At 42.5% G+C, this 16,057-nt stretch overlaps 1 protein-coding gene across 2 annotated transcripts; it reads left to right on the top strand.

Annotated features, from left to right (window-relative positions):
* The first annotated feature begins 7,134 nt into the window (after positions 1–7,134).
* On the top strand, positions 7,135–15,085 carry DMP1 (dentin matrix acidic phosphoprotein 1). 2 transcript variants are annotated; one of them, XM_075544890.1, is made up of 5 exons: positions 7,135–7,192; positions 8,085–8,128; positions 10,529–10,561; positions 10,758–10,805; positions 13,143–15,085. In XM_075544890.1, exons 1-5 carry the CDS (start codon positions 7,135–7,137, stop codon positions 14,493–14,495), a joined length of 1,536 nt encoding a protein of 511 aa, XP_075401005.1. In that variant the 3' UTR covers positions 14,496–15,085. The 2 variants fall into 2 exon arrangements, with proteins under 2 accessions (XP_075401005.1, XP_075401006.1); XM_075544891.1 differs by lacking the exon at positions 10,758–10,805.
* The last annotated feature ends 972 nt before the right edge of the window (positions 15,086–16,057 follow it).

Here is a 16,057-nt window from a genome sequence, read left to right as displayed (position 1 = left end):
GGGAAGAACAATTCCTGTTTTCATGCCCGTTGTTTATGTTACAGAAATTAATGATAATAGCATGACATGGCAGTAGCTACAACTTAGTGTTTTTGTGTATACTTTAACTAAATCTCGGCGTAGTGCTTCTGAAAGGGGAAGTTTATACAACAGGAAGCAGGTTGAAAGTTACTCTGAAATTTAGTTTTCCTTCACAGAACGGAACTTTCCCATTTAGATCTGATCGATCTGCACGATGCTCATGGCCTACAAGACATTGAAAGAAAATCTAAGGAATTTCAATACCAAGTCCTTTTATTTAAAAGCCCTTTTATGCTTTTCATCTAGAGATATTCAATAATGGGTATTATGAGTGAAAAATGATGTGCAGCCCTAAGGTAAACCAAAGGTGCAATAGTGATGGTACCTTGCTATTGTTAAGCTGGACATTCATGAGCGCATGATGCCTTACACAGTCACAATTCAGTAAAGGCTGTGTGGAATGATCTTTTAAGACATTCTCTAACGTAGAAGGCTTTTGCACATAGACGCGTTTGTCGATATAGACGTCGACTTGAGGCATTTATTCCATTTCTTCACGTATGGCAGAGAGTCTGGAAGAGTGAATACTTCACAGCCAAACCATGCATTTCTAACAGCTAGGAGTCCAGAGAGAAAAGCAATTCTTCAAAAAATCTTATCTTTCCCAGGAATACCAGCTTCTGGCTAGCCATCCCTTTGTGTAACTCAGGGTTAAATAGGCAATCCTACTTTAGCTTGGCGATTAAAGCCATGTGAGCACAGAGTCGTTTTTCTAAAGGGTGTCGGCACCTTACCTATTGTAAACTGGTGGTGCATGCAATAAGCTTCAGGTGCTCGGAGGCTTTCCCAGTCTGTTTTCATTAAGAGGCATCCCAGTCTGTTTCCCAGTCTGTTTTCATTAAGAGGCATCTGGCAGTTATTTTACTATGGGTTGAAAGAATATGATGTTGGCTTGTTTGTGACTGAGTTCATGAAAAATCAATTGGAAATGTAAGAGAATTTTATTTGTTCATTTGTTTGGTTTCTTTGAATTTAGACTTCATATCCTGCCTATAGTTTATTTTTAATGGGTAAAGAAGTGAATAAAGATTCACTCAATGGAGGTTCAGGTTAGTTAGGTTTTGAGTAATTTTACTTTTGTGAGACCAGCTTATTATTAATGCAACTACTGAACCCTCAGCATCTAGAACAGTGCCTGACAAATGGGCTCTCCCAAAGAAATGTTTATTGACTATTAATGAATGAACGTATTATTGTTTATTAGTACTATTGAAGACAATACAAAGACAGAAGTTACTATAGCAAGTCTAACAAATTAGTTTTCAGGGAGGAAAGAGCCTGGGATTTTTTTCCCCTCACATTTTTGTTTCTTCTTTTTTTGGTCTATTTTTCTTATTTTAGTTTACACCAAAGAAGGCTAAAACAAGGAAATTTTAATTTTGAGAAATCTTCACAAGTGAATCTTGATTTAAGGAAATTTCACAGCACTTTTCCCTATACAAACGAAACTTAAAATCTCACTGTCCTCCAGTCAATATTGACTCATCATGACCCTGTAGGACAGGGTGGAGTTGCCCTGTTTATGGGAGTAGGAAGCCCCATCTTTCTCCGTGGAGCTGGCTGATGGTTTGGAACTGCAGGTGTAAGGTTGCAGTTCCTGGAGGAGGGAATATGAACACAGAACAAAACAGACACACCCAGAGACTGTAGGAGACTGCAGCCCTACAGGGCTGCTTCAGAAGTACCTGCCGCATCTTTCAGACAAGAGAGGAAATCAGTATAGGGCTCACTGGGTTCCTGCGTGGTTTTACAGAAGACCGCGCGGGCTTTCCCGTCTTTTCCACCTTCATCCAAGTCTTCAAGAAAAGGTTCTTAGTCTGCGTCCGCGCAGCATCTGAAAGTCCTGCTTACGTCGCCAACGTGGAAAATGCCGCAGTTCCTGCTAATTGCTCCTCAGTGGGTCCAGGTGGTTGGCGTTAAGTCGCGCCTGAACAGGAGCCTCCTCCCACCACCAGCTTTTGAGCTGTAACCATTGAGAACCTTCAAGCACAGCTTTCCTTAAGTTTTCCCAATCTAAGGGGAGCAACAAATTCTCAGCTGACTAGGCAAATATCAGACCATGAACGAAAGGAGATTGGGGCCCATAACTGTACTGCCTGCTTAATTTCTTTTAAAATCTTGTATGGAGCATAGTGGACATGGTGTCCTCCTTGGGGAAATTGAGCATTAGGAGCAATCGGCTGTCTAGTGGTTGGAAAAGCCATTATTCCTGGGTCGGGAGGCGGCTTGTCCTTGTCATGAATGGTATCAAATCTTGAGGGTAAAGGAAAATCTTCCTCCACCTCCCCTTGACCCTGCCGTGCGACAGTGAAAGTGGCTCTGGGCAATGGAGCCCAGGGGAGGGGAAGCCCAGCAGGATGTAATTGAGGGCAAAGTAAACTGAAGGGCTGGTAGCCTAATGGCATTTAAGCCTTTGTTTCAGCAATCCTATAAACTCTTGAACATCGTTTCCTTCTCTCACATCATCTGATTCTTTCTTTGTTAATTCTGGACCTAATTCCTCCTCCTCGACCTCTGCATACTCCCCTTCCTCCATTTGGATGCCATTCTCTTTCCTGTGTTTATCACTTTCACCACCTTTCTCAGAGGCTGTCTCTAAGAACTGTAAAGCGTGAGTAATAGCACTATGCAAAGACCATAGCTTTAAGTTCATAGTTTGTCCCCATCGATGAGCAACGCATACTGTTTTTACCATTTGTTGCCATACTTGTGAATTCAATTGACCCTTTTCTTGACTATAAAACCAATAACAATGTTGTTGTACATGCACAAATAATTCTCCCAATAATTTATCTGTAACCTCCACCTCCGTAGGATGGAGAAGTCCTTTTATCAACTTTCGGTATTCACGTTCCATGGAATTTCCCATCTTTCCCCCCAAAGTCCCTCTAGTGATTACCTCTTACCACAGAGGCGCTTCACTTTTGGTTTTCCCTACTTCACTCAGTCCCTGTTTGGACGCCAAATGTAATGTTGGGGTTCCTGGAAGAGTGAAAATGAACACAGAACAAAACAGACACACACACAAAGAACAAAATAGGCACACACCGAGACAGTACAAGACTGCAGTCTTGAAGGACCACGGCATTTTATTTTTATGGAAAAAATACTGGCAGTGTTCCTAGATATGTTCCCTGTACCCACACTTGAATTTTACATAGCCTGACAGAGTCCGTATCTCCCCACGTACTGTTCTTGTTCACTGCTCCTAGGAACACTGAGTGCAGCTGTTCCCCACATTCCTTACTGTCTGTCTGCAGTTGAAGATAAGGGAGCAGTTTATGAGAACAAGCTAGGACAGACATCTGCGAACTGTCCTAAACACATATGTGCCCCGAGACACCATCCTCCTTTCATGGTTCCTTCAGCAGGTCTTCCAGATCAAGGTCAACACATAACCACTATGCCACAAATGCATCCCTTCCTCCAAATTCTATTATTATTATTATTATTTTTAAGAAGTCAAAAGTCTTTCTAATACAAACAACAACAAAATTTCACTGCCAGCAACAAAATTTCACTGCCACTTAGTTGATTCCAAGTCTTATCAACTCTGTAGAACAGAACGGAAATCCCTCTGTGAGTTTTGTTAGGTGCATATCTTTACAGAAGTAGAAAGCCCCATCTCTCATACCAGTACAAAGCAGCTGGTAGATTCAAACTATTAACCTTATGTGGCCCCAAACCACGAGGGCTCCTCTTTCTAACACAGCTCGGTGCTAACTTGTGAATCTCGGAAGGAAGAGTTCTATTGCCATTGTGGAAATGACCTTTTGCAGTCAGCGAAGAAATGCTTGAGATTCCACACTCAAACTCACAGCCGCTGAATGGATTCCAAGTCATAGTGGAATACCATATTTGCATTTGGGAAAATATTGCTGTCAATTAGGTTGATAACTGGCATTTCTAAAAGACTGGGGACGTTAGTGCATCTTTCTTATGTTTCAGGTGGCGTAGGAAGTTACATTTGGAGGTGGTATCTGGAAGGTCAAGAGTTCAAAACCATCCAGCCACTCTACAGAAGGTGAGGCTTTGTATTCCTGTTAAGATTTATAGTTTCAGAAATCTCCTATAAGGTGGTGATGAGTTAAAGTTTACTCAATGGCAGTGAGTGATTAAATAACTTTAATACTGGAAACACCCTTGGTGGACTCATCATACATAGGTTTAGAAATATACATGGTATCATCTTCCCGCCTCTTTTGTTATTTTAATGAAAGAGAGAGAGAGAACACAAGAGGAGAACCCAATGCTTATTGACCCTTCATTGAGGCTAAGGTATTTCTTAGTTTTAGATCATTTTAAAGTTACCACACTGCTTAAATTTCACTTTGAAAATTAAAATGGCCTGCCCGATTTTCACTTGATCTGTGATCCTGAAACCCTTGGCATTATATTATTTTGAAGGCAACACATTTGGAGAAACTGTCCCTTGCTTAAGAAGTAAACATACGAGCTTAATATGATTAGAACAAAGAAAGTAACACAAACTAAGAGTGACCACAATGATCGCAAAATATTTTAAAATGTATTTTATTTTCAGGGAAAGTTACATTTATGTTTAAGTTCACACGCAATGATTCAGACACGTATTGTTCAGTGACACTGTGACACTTTTCACTATGCATGAACATTCTCCTTATTTCCATTTCGGTTGTTGTGTCTCCATTCTTTAGTTACCCTTCTCATCTTTGTTTTAAAGTAATTGTTGACTGTTTTGTCTCATACAGATATGTTTTTAATACGACCAAAATGCTCACCAGTGATATGCTGTATTTTGTAAACCAACCTGTGATTTAGCTACCAGATGACCTTGGGGCTTGTTTTGCTTCAAGGTTTGAAGAGTTGCTCAGGGCAATCGTCCCAGGGACCCTCCATTCCCAGCAATCCAGTACATCTGTACTTTAGAGAAAACATTTGCAGTTCTATTGCACATTTTCATTCCAATAGAACATATCTGTTGCAGCCCACAGCATAACTGACATCATCTAGTTTTTCTAATCTCAGGGTAAATGAAGCCATGATTTGTGCACGCTCTAAGCCTTTTGGTGTTGCCTCAGGACTGAAAAAACAACAAAAAAAGATCATTATCCAGGGCTGGATTAGATCTGAGAATAAAATAGAGTATACCCCTGGGCAGGAAAAATGTTTGCCATTGTTAAGGAGAGGGACTGGAAGTTCTAGGTGTTAAAAACATGTGGTCCTTTAGAGAGGAGTGCTGCTGGGCGGGGCTTACCCATTGTTGGGCTGCTAACCCCCAAGTGGGCCGTTCAAACTCACCAGCCCACCCCGCTGTGGGACAAAGCTACAGCTGTTCAGTTCCCTTGTTTGTAAAGATTTACAGGCTCAGAAGCCCCGAGGAGCAGGTCTACTCTGCTAAAGAGTCACTATGAGTTGAAATCAACTCAGTAGCTGTGGGTAGCTTTGAGGCCTTCTTAGAGAACTATACTTGTATACTTAGAGATGACTGTGCTCAATATTTTCCTAAGAATTACAAGTGCCAGGCACATAGCAAAAGAAACACATCTTGTTCAAGTTTGAGACAAATAAAATCAGGATATCTCTAAAAATAAAATGAACAGAGAATGATCATGTTATTTGTTATAGCTGTATGAAAGTAGAGCTCAACTGAGGGATGGTTTGGGTTTCCTTCATCTTTATCCATTTTCCATTGGAATATATATATTTAAAAGGTTAGATGGCTTCACGAGTCTGATGCTTTAGACAGCTGATTGAACAATCATATTCATTCCGTAGATCTAGAGTTAGACATCACTGGGGGCTCTTAGTCTTACCTGTTCCTTTGCCCATCTCCAGGTAACTGATTTATATTAAATCTGAATAGAATTATGCATTAGAATGTCTATCTATCTATCTATCTATCTATCTATCTATCTATCTATCTATCTATCTATCCATCTATCCATCCATCCATCTATCTAACATCTACCTGCCTATCTAAAGCTTTCCAGATGATACTAACATATAGTCAGGGTTGAGAACTGTGGGCTTAGATCTCTCGTTAGTAGTCTAGTACGTCTTAAGAAATCAATTAATTTATGTGAAGTCTGAAATAAACTTGCAGGATCTTCTGCAAACTGTGTGGATCGTCTGTCTGCCAAGTGTGTCAAGGCAGCTTACAAGGTCCAATTACCTCAAGGCAAGTTAATTTCCTTTGAAAGCATTTCAAGAACTTTCCCCATTAGAATTGAGTACATCTATTTTTAGATAGAGAATTCTTATTTCCTTTCAAAATACCACCAATCTCTGAAGTGTGAGATGGAGCCACCCTCAGGGAAAGCAGGACTTGATTTGGTGTGCTTCTCAGCGTGATTCACAAAGGGGTCCCAACCCTCTAATCTACTCCAGCCCCTCCAGAGCCTGGAATGACACAGAGTTTAGCCTAATCATGCATAATGTATGACTAAGTGGCTCACAGCAGCTATCAGGAGCTTTCTGAGCTGTAATATGAAGCCTGTGAAAGTGTATCTCTCACAGACTAAGGAAAAAAATGCAAACACAGTATATTTGGTCTAGACATTAATACATGATGGTGAAGGTGATTTAGAAGTCTCTCTCTGTATGTGCATGTGTAAAGATAAATGCCTAACATGGTGACAATACATTAGATTGGGGGGAACAAATTTGTCACGTTGCTTTGGTACATCAAGCTGCACAATTATTATCAAAATGAGTGGTCAGAGATTTCTTTATTTCTGCTTATTTTGGCCAAATTGTTCTCATCCTTTGTATGATTTGGTAAGCAGGTAATGAAGCGCTGGTCATTTCCGTCATGGCCTGAGCACATGGGGCATTAGTTGTGCTCATCGTCGCTCCTGTTCCTTTATTCTCCCTTCCGTGTAGAGTAAGTGTTACTGAAGCACCGCTAGGGGATTTCTTCATTGAAATACCTTCCGTTCTTCCCTCAGGAGTGAGTTGTTTTGTAAATATGGAAAAAAGGAAAACTTGAAAAGGGAAGCTAGTATACACTTCTTTCACACGGAAGAAAACATCTCATGTTCTTTATCCCAGGTAGAAGGACCACATCTGGCGATGAAGACCAGCATCCTGTTTGTGTTCCTCTGGGGCTTATCCTGTGCTCTTCCAGTAAGTATTGCTACAGATATCTGAAAAGTCCTTTTATACCTCAAACATCACAATTTTCATTTCCAAGAACCACGGTGGCTGCCTGTGCCCTGTCCCTCTGCCGTAGATCTGATGATTCTGGTCCGCACTGCCCCTACAGGACGGAACGGAACTGTCCTTTACATTCTCTAGGCTGTCCGGTTCTCTTGTTAATTAGATGCCACTGGGTCACTTCTGAAGCACAATGGCCCTGCACGGACCCCGCCCATCCTCAGAGCAGTTCTCACACTGGAGTCCATGTTGCAGTCCTGTGCCCATCAATCTTGAAGAGGGCCTTCCTCTTTTTTGCTGCCGCTCTACTTTGCAAGCATGATGTCTACATTCTATTAGATGAAAATAGTGAATTCTTAGGTCCCCTTCTCTTTAAAGCACCACCCATCTTATCCCTGATTTTGTCGCAGTGCCATTCAGAATCCCATTTTCCTCTCCTGTCGATAGTCATTCTCAAAGTGTCCTCCCCAAACCAGCAGCAGCAGCGGCCACTAGAACCTGGTAGAAAGGCCCATTCTTGTGTCCTGCCTCACACCTAATGAACCGGAATCTTCAGGGGTGGGCAAGGTGATCTGGGTTTTTGAAAAGCCTCCAGGTGATTCTGCTGCCTGATAAAATTGAACGACTATTTCTTCCATGTGGGGATCCCTGGGTGAGGTGCGTGGCTAACACACTTGGCTGCTAACAGAAAGATTGGACCTTTCAGTCCAACTAGAAGCACCTATTTTCACAAGGCCACAGCCACTGAGAATGCTGTGCAGTGCAGTTCTGTGGCACAGGTGCAGTACCAAATAGGAAAAGTACTAATGGCTGTTGCCCCAAAATTACCCTGTGGATTGATTATGGATTCTAACTTTCCTAGGTAGCCAGGTATCAAATTACTGACCCCAAGAGCTCCGAAGAATTGAAGGTAAGCATCAATATGATACTTTTGAAAAGTATTTTTGGATTTTACTATGCTATTATTATAACACAATTGGGAATATTGAATATACTAATGATTTCATGAGCCCAAATTATAAGCAGATGTAGGCTCATATAGGATGATTTAGTTTATATACACCTCCACTCTGACTTATACTAATATTTGGTAAGGCGGCCTTTTTTCTTTCTGTTTCCAGCTTTTTCTTATAATTAATATATAGAGCAGTGCAGGGGATGGAAATCAATGAAGCATGAAAGATAAAGACCAGAAAACTGCCTTTAAAGGAGGCTCTGGTTGGTAACGTACACCAAGAAGGCAATAGGCCAAATTCCGTGAGATGATGAAAGAGAAGAATGAGAGGATACTAGTCTTTGGAATGGTAGCTTATGTTTAATGAGTGTGGATTCTCAGAAAAGAGGAGTTATTTACTCTTAGTAACTTAATCACTATTGGCACACACGATTCCGAGTGCTTTATATGTATTAATTTCTTAATCTTCACAACAGGCTTATGGATTAGGTGTTATCTTATTCCCAAATGACATATGAGATAAGAGAGTAACCTAGTCTACTAGCCTATATGGTTAGTAAGTGCTAGAACCTTCCTTCCTTCAGAATCAGCATTCATTACCAGAGGGTTGTGTTCCTTTCTGGAAGGGATCAGGTTTCCTAAGGTAGTACATTTTCCACATTGGCACCAAAAACAAGGGCTAAAATCACATGTTAAGTGACAGCATTTTGTTCATGTCTGGCTGGATGCTGTATGTGATACAGCTTGGACCTAAGGATTGGGGTGGTAGCCTAGATGATGTCAGAGGTTTGAGGCAGGGTGGTGCCCCTGAAGAGTCCAGGCCAGAGACTCCGGATTAACTGTCAGATGAACCTTCATTAGAGATAGCCATGTTGTAGTTAGGTGCCATCGAGTCAGCTCGCAACCATACCTACCCTGTGCACCACAGAGCAAAACCACCGCCATCAACTCAACCCACGGCCATCAAGTCATAGCGACCCCTGTGGGTTTCTAAGACTTTAACTGCTCATTGGAGTAGAAAGCCAAGTCTTCCTCCCTTGGAGCTGCTGGGGGTTCCTAACTGCTGACTATGTGGATCGCATCCCAATGTGTTACCATGTGTAACATCCCAAGCACCACCAGGGCCCCCAGACTGGTTATGTTAAAAGCATCAACTACAGATCTCCCCTTTCATTCCACTAGGAGTAGCACAAATGGGTGTTTCCCACTCCTGGCCGGCTGAAAGGACCCTTGTCACTCCACACTTCCCGAAAAGAGACGGTTTGAATAGAATAGAAGCTGCGTCATGCAATAGGCCTGCATTCCCAGGTCAAAGACTTCAAGCGATTATAGCTTGTTTCTCTAAAGAGGACTTTACTTTCACACTGGGGGGAATGCCTTTTTCTTGGCCTTGAGCCACACAAGGGCCCTCGCTGTCCTCACAGAGGTCACCCTAGCTGCTGGTGGTGTTAGATGCCATTGAGGCCTTGCCAACTCACAGGGAGAATGGCTCTTGCCAGACTGGAGAGAGTAACCCAACCCAAACTATACACAGTGAAGGACTAACTTTGACATTACATGATCAGTGATTTATCTTCATGAGCTAGGAGTCAATGCTGACTCCTACTGAATTGTGTAAGGTGGATTTTTTTTAATCACAAATTTCTTTTGTTTTTATCATTTTGAATAGTTTACAAGATGCTTCCATAGATTTTAACTCTTATCTTCCTCAGAGCACACTCAATGGTAATTTTCTTGTAGATTAAAAAAAATCACAATCTGTTCCAATGCTCCACCTGCTCCTGCGTTCACTGTTTGCTCCCCAAGCCCCTCCTCCACCCGTCCACCCCCACTTCCGCAATAAACCATTGAACCAGTTAAAAAACAAACAAACAAAAAAACAAAAACAACAGCAACAGCAGGTAAGACAGGTGAGGGGAAATGCCCAAGCTCACTTAGGTTGATCAAAGTACTGTTTTCCCAGGGTTTAGAAGATTCCTTGAACACAGTCCTTTCAGTATGCAACCTGAGAGCAGGTCACACGAATTCAGACTGGGTTCTGTGTTTCTCCTATATTATATTTCCTTAAGGATACATACATATGTCATCTTCAAATAAAGTATATATATTTTGGTAAATGAAGTATCAGAATTGTAAAAAATATTCTAGGCTTTTTATGACCTCAAATCTATACAGGCCACCAGTCAACTCACACTCATTTTTTTCAAATATGTCATGATAAAATTTTATTACGGCTCATGTAAATTTAAAACTACCCCATCGAGAAGCCAAGAATATCTCCTAAAGCTATCATGTATGTTTGCAACATGGATTCCACCTGTGAAAACCTAACTTGTAGTCCTTCCTTTTCTGCAGAGTCGGCTGGCTCAGACACCAACTCCTCCCCTGGTAATGATTTCCTTTATTCCTTTATTCACGACTCATTAAATAATTTGATTTTAACATGCTTCCCATTTGCTTTATGTCATCCTGAAAGTAGTGAATCTAAACCACAAGTCATTGATATGCATCGTCTTTTTTTGTTTTTCCTTTTCTGAGCAATTTCCTAAAAGAAAAATAAACAGAAAATTTCTTCCTCTTTTAGGAGAGCAGTGAGTCATCAGAAGAGAGTAAAATTAGCTCAGAGGAACAGGTAATTAAGCAGACCTTTCTGAACTTTCAGGCTACTTAGGGAATGGAGGAAATGATGTGATGTTAGATTAAATTACCTGGCAACAATTCTAAATATAATATTTTCTAACCATTGGTTATGCTGGCTAAATTGTTCCATAAAATAGGAAGGGAAAGGGAGTGGGGAGAATTCAGATGTGTGGACAAGATGTTCATTCCAAATTTATCATCGGGCTGGACTGTAGAAGTCATGATCGATGTGTCTTTCTTAGTTAAAAAACAAACAATGTACACACACACACATAGGCATACATGGCCACTAACTGTGTTGGGGAAAAAGGAATCGCACATCCACCATTCTAGAACGCTGCTTGTATTATTGGAGCTGTTCAAAGGAGGTGAGGAAGAATGTTGAGGCAGATAAGAAGTTCCTGCTAGGCCTGGCCATCGCTTGGGAAGAAGCCTGTTGGAGAAAGGAAAGGGAGAGCCCTGAGCAAGTGTGGGTGAAACAACTGCTTTGGGAGTAACTCTCACTTTAAATTAGTCCCACCCTCTGCGACCACTGAGTGAGAAAGACAAGCTATCCGGAACCATCACAGTCAGCAACTGACTTAGGACCACACTTGACTTATTTCTCTTTGCTTGAAATTGCATTTTTTTCTTCCCCACACCCATTTTTCTGAGATGAAATGCTACTTTCTGTTTTTCCTATATTAGATTTCCTTAAGGTTATGTAAACAACCAGCTTCAAATGAAGTCTCTCTCTCTTTTCTTTAAGTACCATATCTTTTTTTGGTAAATGAGGTGTCAGAATTATAAAAAATCCTTTAGGTTTTGTTATTACCCGCCTTCCTCCAAATCTTCTCAGGCCACTATTCAACTCACATTCATTTTTCAAGCATGTCATCATAAAATTTTATGATTGCCCATGTAAATTTAAATATACCTCAACAAGAAACTAAAAACATCACCTAAAGCTCCCTTAAATATTTACAATGTGAATACCATCTATGAAAAACAAAACAAAAAAGCCAACAACTTATTTCCCTTCCTTTTCCTGCTATCCTGTTCGCCAAATCCAGTCCTGTGTGAGTTCTAGAAATTGGCAAACCATGTTTTTTCTTGAACTTTTGGCTTCTGTCATAGTCTACACCAAGTTAGAGTTGGAAGATAATTTCTTGGGATTTTTATCCCTGTTTGCCAAAGATTTAACAAAGGAGTTTGAAAGAATTTTGAAAGCAGATTGGGGAAAAGCTCTCCTGGGGACGTTATGATTTATTCCTCAATGCTTTCTGAAGTCTCACATGAGGCAGCAGTTCATGCTTGGAAAGGGTTGATACGAGTCTAGTGGGGTGCGGTAAGCTGAATCCAACCTCAGATTTCAGTATGCCAGTGTAAAATTCCAGCAGGGGGAAGAGATGTCATCATCTCACTTTCCCAATTTAAAACTCCGATCTCATCAGTGGAGACATGTGGAAAGGGAAACAGATCAACAGATACGTGCTCCTAGGTGCAGAGCGTGCTAGTCGGCCCACATTTGACTCGTGTAGAATGAAGACTCAAAGTCCCTCCGTATCTGGAGAGAGCAACCCTGCTATTCAGGCTGGTCCTCGCTCTGACCCTGCACTAGAACCAAGCTGCCCTAGTGGTCATATGACTCGGAGACTTTCCTGAACAACTCGGCTGTACACATGAGTGGGGTGTGCACCCCATTAAAACATTATAGGTTTTTGAAAACCAATCTTAATGACATATAATTCACACATCATACAATGCAATAGTTGCATATTAAGAGGTGTTACACAATCATGACCACATTTAATTTTCAGAATATTATAGTTTCATTTCAGATAAAGAGCTTATCCTTTGGGCCTAATAAATTTAGTTTTAGAGTTTACTAGAAAAAAAATAGCTACAGGTCATTTTAAGGTCACCCTTTCCCTATTTTTAAAGGTTCTATTTTAAACTGAACAAATTAATGAGTGAGGGTTATGGAATGAGTGTTATTGAGCAACTCCCTAATTTCACAAAAAATTCTCCTTTAAATGAAAATTTCCTTTAAAGAAATTAGATTAAACATGACTTGAATTTCATAAATGCGATGTTTATAAAGCATTTTGAACGAATGTTTACAGGAGAGAGTAAAGTGGGTTTATAAAAGCGAAGTAACCAGTTTGGGCTCCTCCTCTTCTTTGGTGGTTTAATCTCTTGCAGAGATGCAGTTGAGGGGTGAAGCTGGTCCTGGGTTAGAGGCAGGACATGAGAAGGAGAAAGCAGAAAGGGCCTAGACATTCCCTAGATGGTAAACTCAGTAGTCAATCCCCGGAATACTGACCATCCTGTTGCCTTCACCTTGCAGGAACCCGAAGGGCCCAGTGAAAGCACGGAATCAGAGGAGGGCCTGGGTCCTGATGACCATCGATATCTTTATCGACCAGCTGGTGGCCTCTCTAGAGGTGGAGGGAAAGAGGGCGATGATAAAGACGATGACGAAGATGACAGTGGAGATGACACCTTGGGTGAAGAGGACAATGGCCTCGGCCCTGAGGAAGGACAAGGAGGAACTGCGCGGCTGGAAAGTGATGAAAACTCTTCCGACACCACGGAATCCAATGAAGACAGCACCCCACAAGGGGACGACAGTGCCCCGGATACTGCCAGCGAGAGCCGCGAGCGCAGTCAGGAAGGAGCGGACTCTGCCCGGGAGAGTGACAGTGAGGAGCGTTGGCTGGGAGGCCACAGCGAAGGGGACAGCAGCCGCGGGGATGGCTCTGAGTTCGATGATGAAGAAATGCAGAGTGACGATCCCGACAGCCACAGGGGGGACAGGAGTGGCTCGCGAATGTACAGCGCCCGGAGCAAATCACAGGAACTCAAAGGCCACAGTGACCAGCAACCCCGCCCTCAAGCTTCAGAGGGCAGTCAATCAGTGGACTCTTCCAGCCGGAAACACTTCCGGAAGTCGCGCATTTCTGAAGAGGATGCCGGGCGAGCTCTTGAAGACAGCAACACGATGGAAGAGGTCAACAGTGACTCCGCAGAAGACAGCCGCGCCAAGGGAGCTGACGCGGGCCAGTCCCAGGAGAACAGCCAGGCCGACCCTCAGGAGGACAGTCCGTCACAGGAAGACAGCCAAACTGACCAAGCCCCCAGCAGTGAGTCCAGTGAAGAGCTTGACCTGCCATCGCACGAAAACAGCAGTGAATCCCAGGAAGAGGGAGTGAGCGAGTCCCGGGGCGATAACCCAGATCAAAACCCCACCAGTCTTTCCGAGGAAGAGCAGGACGACAGTGACTCCCGTGAGGAGGACGCTTTGAGCGAGCCCTCGAATTCAGACAGTGAGTCCACCGAGGACCAAGCTGACAGCGCCTCCAACGAGAGCCTCAGCTCCGCGGAGGACAGCTCGGAGTCTGCGGAAGACGGGAAGAGCTCCAGCCAGGAGAGTCTCCAGTCTCAGAGTGACTCCGGAGAAAGTCAGAGCCAGGAGAGCCAGTCGGAGCAGGACAGCCAGTCGGCACCAGAGGGGGACAGCGATTCGCGGGACAGCAGCAGCTCCAAAGAAGACAGCAACTCTACTGAGAGCAGCTCAAGCAGCGAAGAAGACAGCCAGTCGCAAAACATTGAGATGGAAAGCCGAAAGTTAACGGTCGATGCCTATCACAACAAACCCATCGGGGACCAAGATGACAACGACTGCCAGGATGGCTACTAGCATCAAGGGGCCTTAGAAGTGGCTCTCCCATAACGAAATCTCGAGGATCGAAGGGTAGCAAATCATCACAACTGTAATTTATTGATCCTTTTATGAAGAGGATAACTAGAGGCCATGTCTTCAGGAAACGACTTGCTGGACGTTACTCTTACTTTTAGGGTGTTGCCGTTCTGTAGGCTCGCAGCATGCGGAATGACACCAGGACACAAGACGAGGCTGGAAGCACTATAGCTTCGCCATTGAAGTCATTCCTGATTCGCTAGTCCAGCAGTTACTGAGGTTCTGGGATGTGCCACACGGGCACTGTGCTAGGTGCTGGGGATATAAAGCTGTTTAATGCTCGTTTCTTGCTCCCGAGGAGCTTCTGATCTAAAATAGGACCTAGGAAATAAAAATTAGTATGATGTGATGAATGCTATAATGGAGCTATGAACAAAGTACCAAGGGAACATGGAAGAAGGGGCACCAACTTTGCCTCGGAGAACCAGAGAGTTCACAGAGCTAAGCACAACGGAGTCAGAGGTTTGGGTTGGATTTCTCCATTGAAGAAGGGAAATATTCTTTATTCTTAGGACATTCAATAGTAAATCCTTACACGACTAAAACTTTAGTTTCTGAAAACACTCTTGAATTTTGGGCATATAAGGTGTTTTGGATAAAGAAAACTTATGCTCTTTTTGGGGGGTTGGTGGAATCCCATACATATGATGTAATTGATTACTGGGTGTGTATAGAGGGTTTAGAGAAAAATTCTTCTTTGCATAGATCATGTTTACTTTATTTTTCCTAAAATCAGCTTATATGCAATGGCTGAAAAATGAAAATTTGCATTAAAAAGTTGCACATAGCAAAATTGTATAGATTGAATTCAACTGATTTTTGCCTAAAATTCTTCAAAATGTTACCTCAATTTAAAATATTTGTTTTGTAATAAAGACTCTAATACTCAGACGAGATGTGTGCTTATTTGGATAGGGGGGTGGTCAGTGGGCCTTACCTCTTGCGGCAGAATAAGATACACAATTCCTCAAAATCATCAGTGCTATATTCTAACTCGTTTCCCTTGGGGGCGCTGGACCATCTTCAATTAAACCGTTCTGCAGACACAGGGGTCAGCTATGCTTGGTCTCAAGTCCCTTAGAGTGAAGACTTCTCACGGGAGAGGAGTCCAAGTGAACACCCTTCCTCTTAAAACAAGCCGGCACGAGGTCCTTGTAGAAAACAAGCACGCTTCTCAACCCAGAGCTCCAGTCACCCAAATGTGTGACTTTTCTAGGGCATCATACATGGGCACGTTGGACAAACAGGTTAAGGTGAACAAGCCAACTTTTGAGACATGCCCTCGATAGAGCATAGCCCAGGAGTGGCCCAACTGCAGGAGGGCCTGGGGCAGGTAGGGCCAGCTTCCACCTGCTCCACCTCTTTAATCTCAGGTTGAGCTCACATTTTAAGTGGAGATATTACGTGGTTATTTTTTACAGTAGTGTTGATTATTAGGATATATTTATGTTAGGTTATGCTCTCTTTAACTCATAACCAAATGTTTATATAAAATTTTCCCC

The sequence above is a fragment of the Tenrec ecaudatus genome, chromosome 3 (genome assembly GCF_050624435.1).
Source record: "Tenrec ecaudatus isolate mTenEca1 chromosome 3, mTenEca1.hap1, whole genome shotgun sequence".
In the NCBI taxonomy this organism is placed as follows: Eukaryota; Metazoa; Chordata; class Mammalia; order Afrosoricida; family Tenrecidae; genus Tenrec; species Tenrec ecaudatus.
Note: the sequence above shows the minus strand (reverse complement) of the source record. Positions and strands in the feature narration are given on the sequence as shown.

Excerpts from the sequence above, each read along its gene's own strand:
- DMP1 (XM_075544890.1), top strand. The coding sequence starts at position 7,135 with ATGAAGACCAGCATCCTGTTTGTGTTCCTCTGGGGCTTATCCTGTGCT. Across the intron at positions 8,129-10,528 it reads AGAGCTCCGAAGAATTGAAG|AGTCGGCTGGCTCAGACACC; the intron begins GTAAGCATCAAT and ends CCTTTTCTGCAG. Across the intron at positions 10,562-10,757 it reads AGACACCAACTCCTCCCCTG|GAGAGCAGTGAGTCATCAGA; the intron begins GTAATGATTTCC and ends TTCCTCTTTTAG.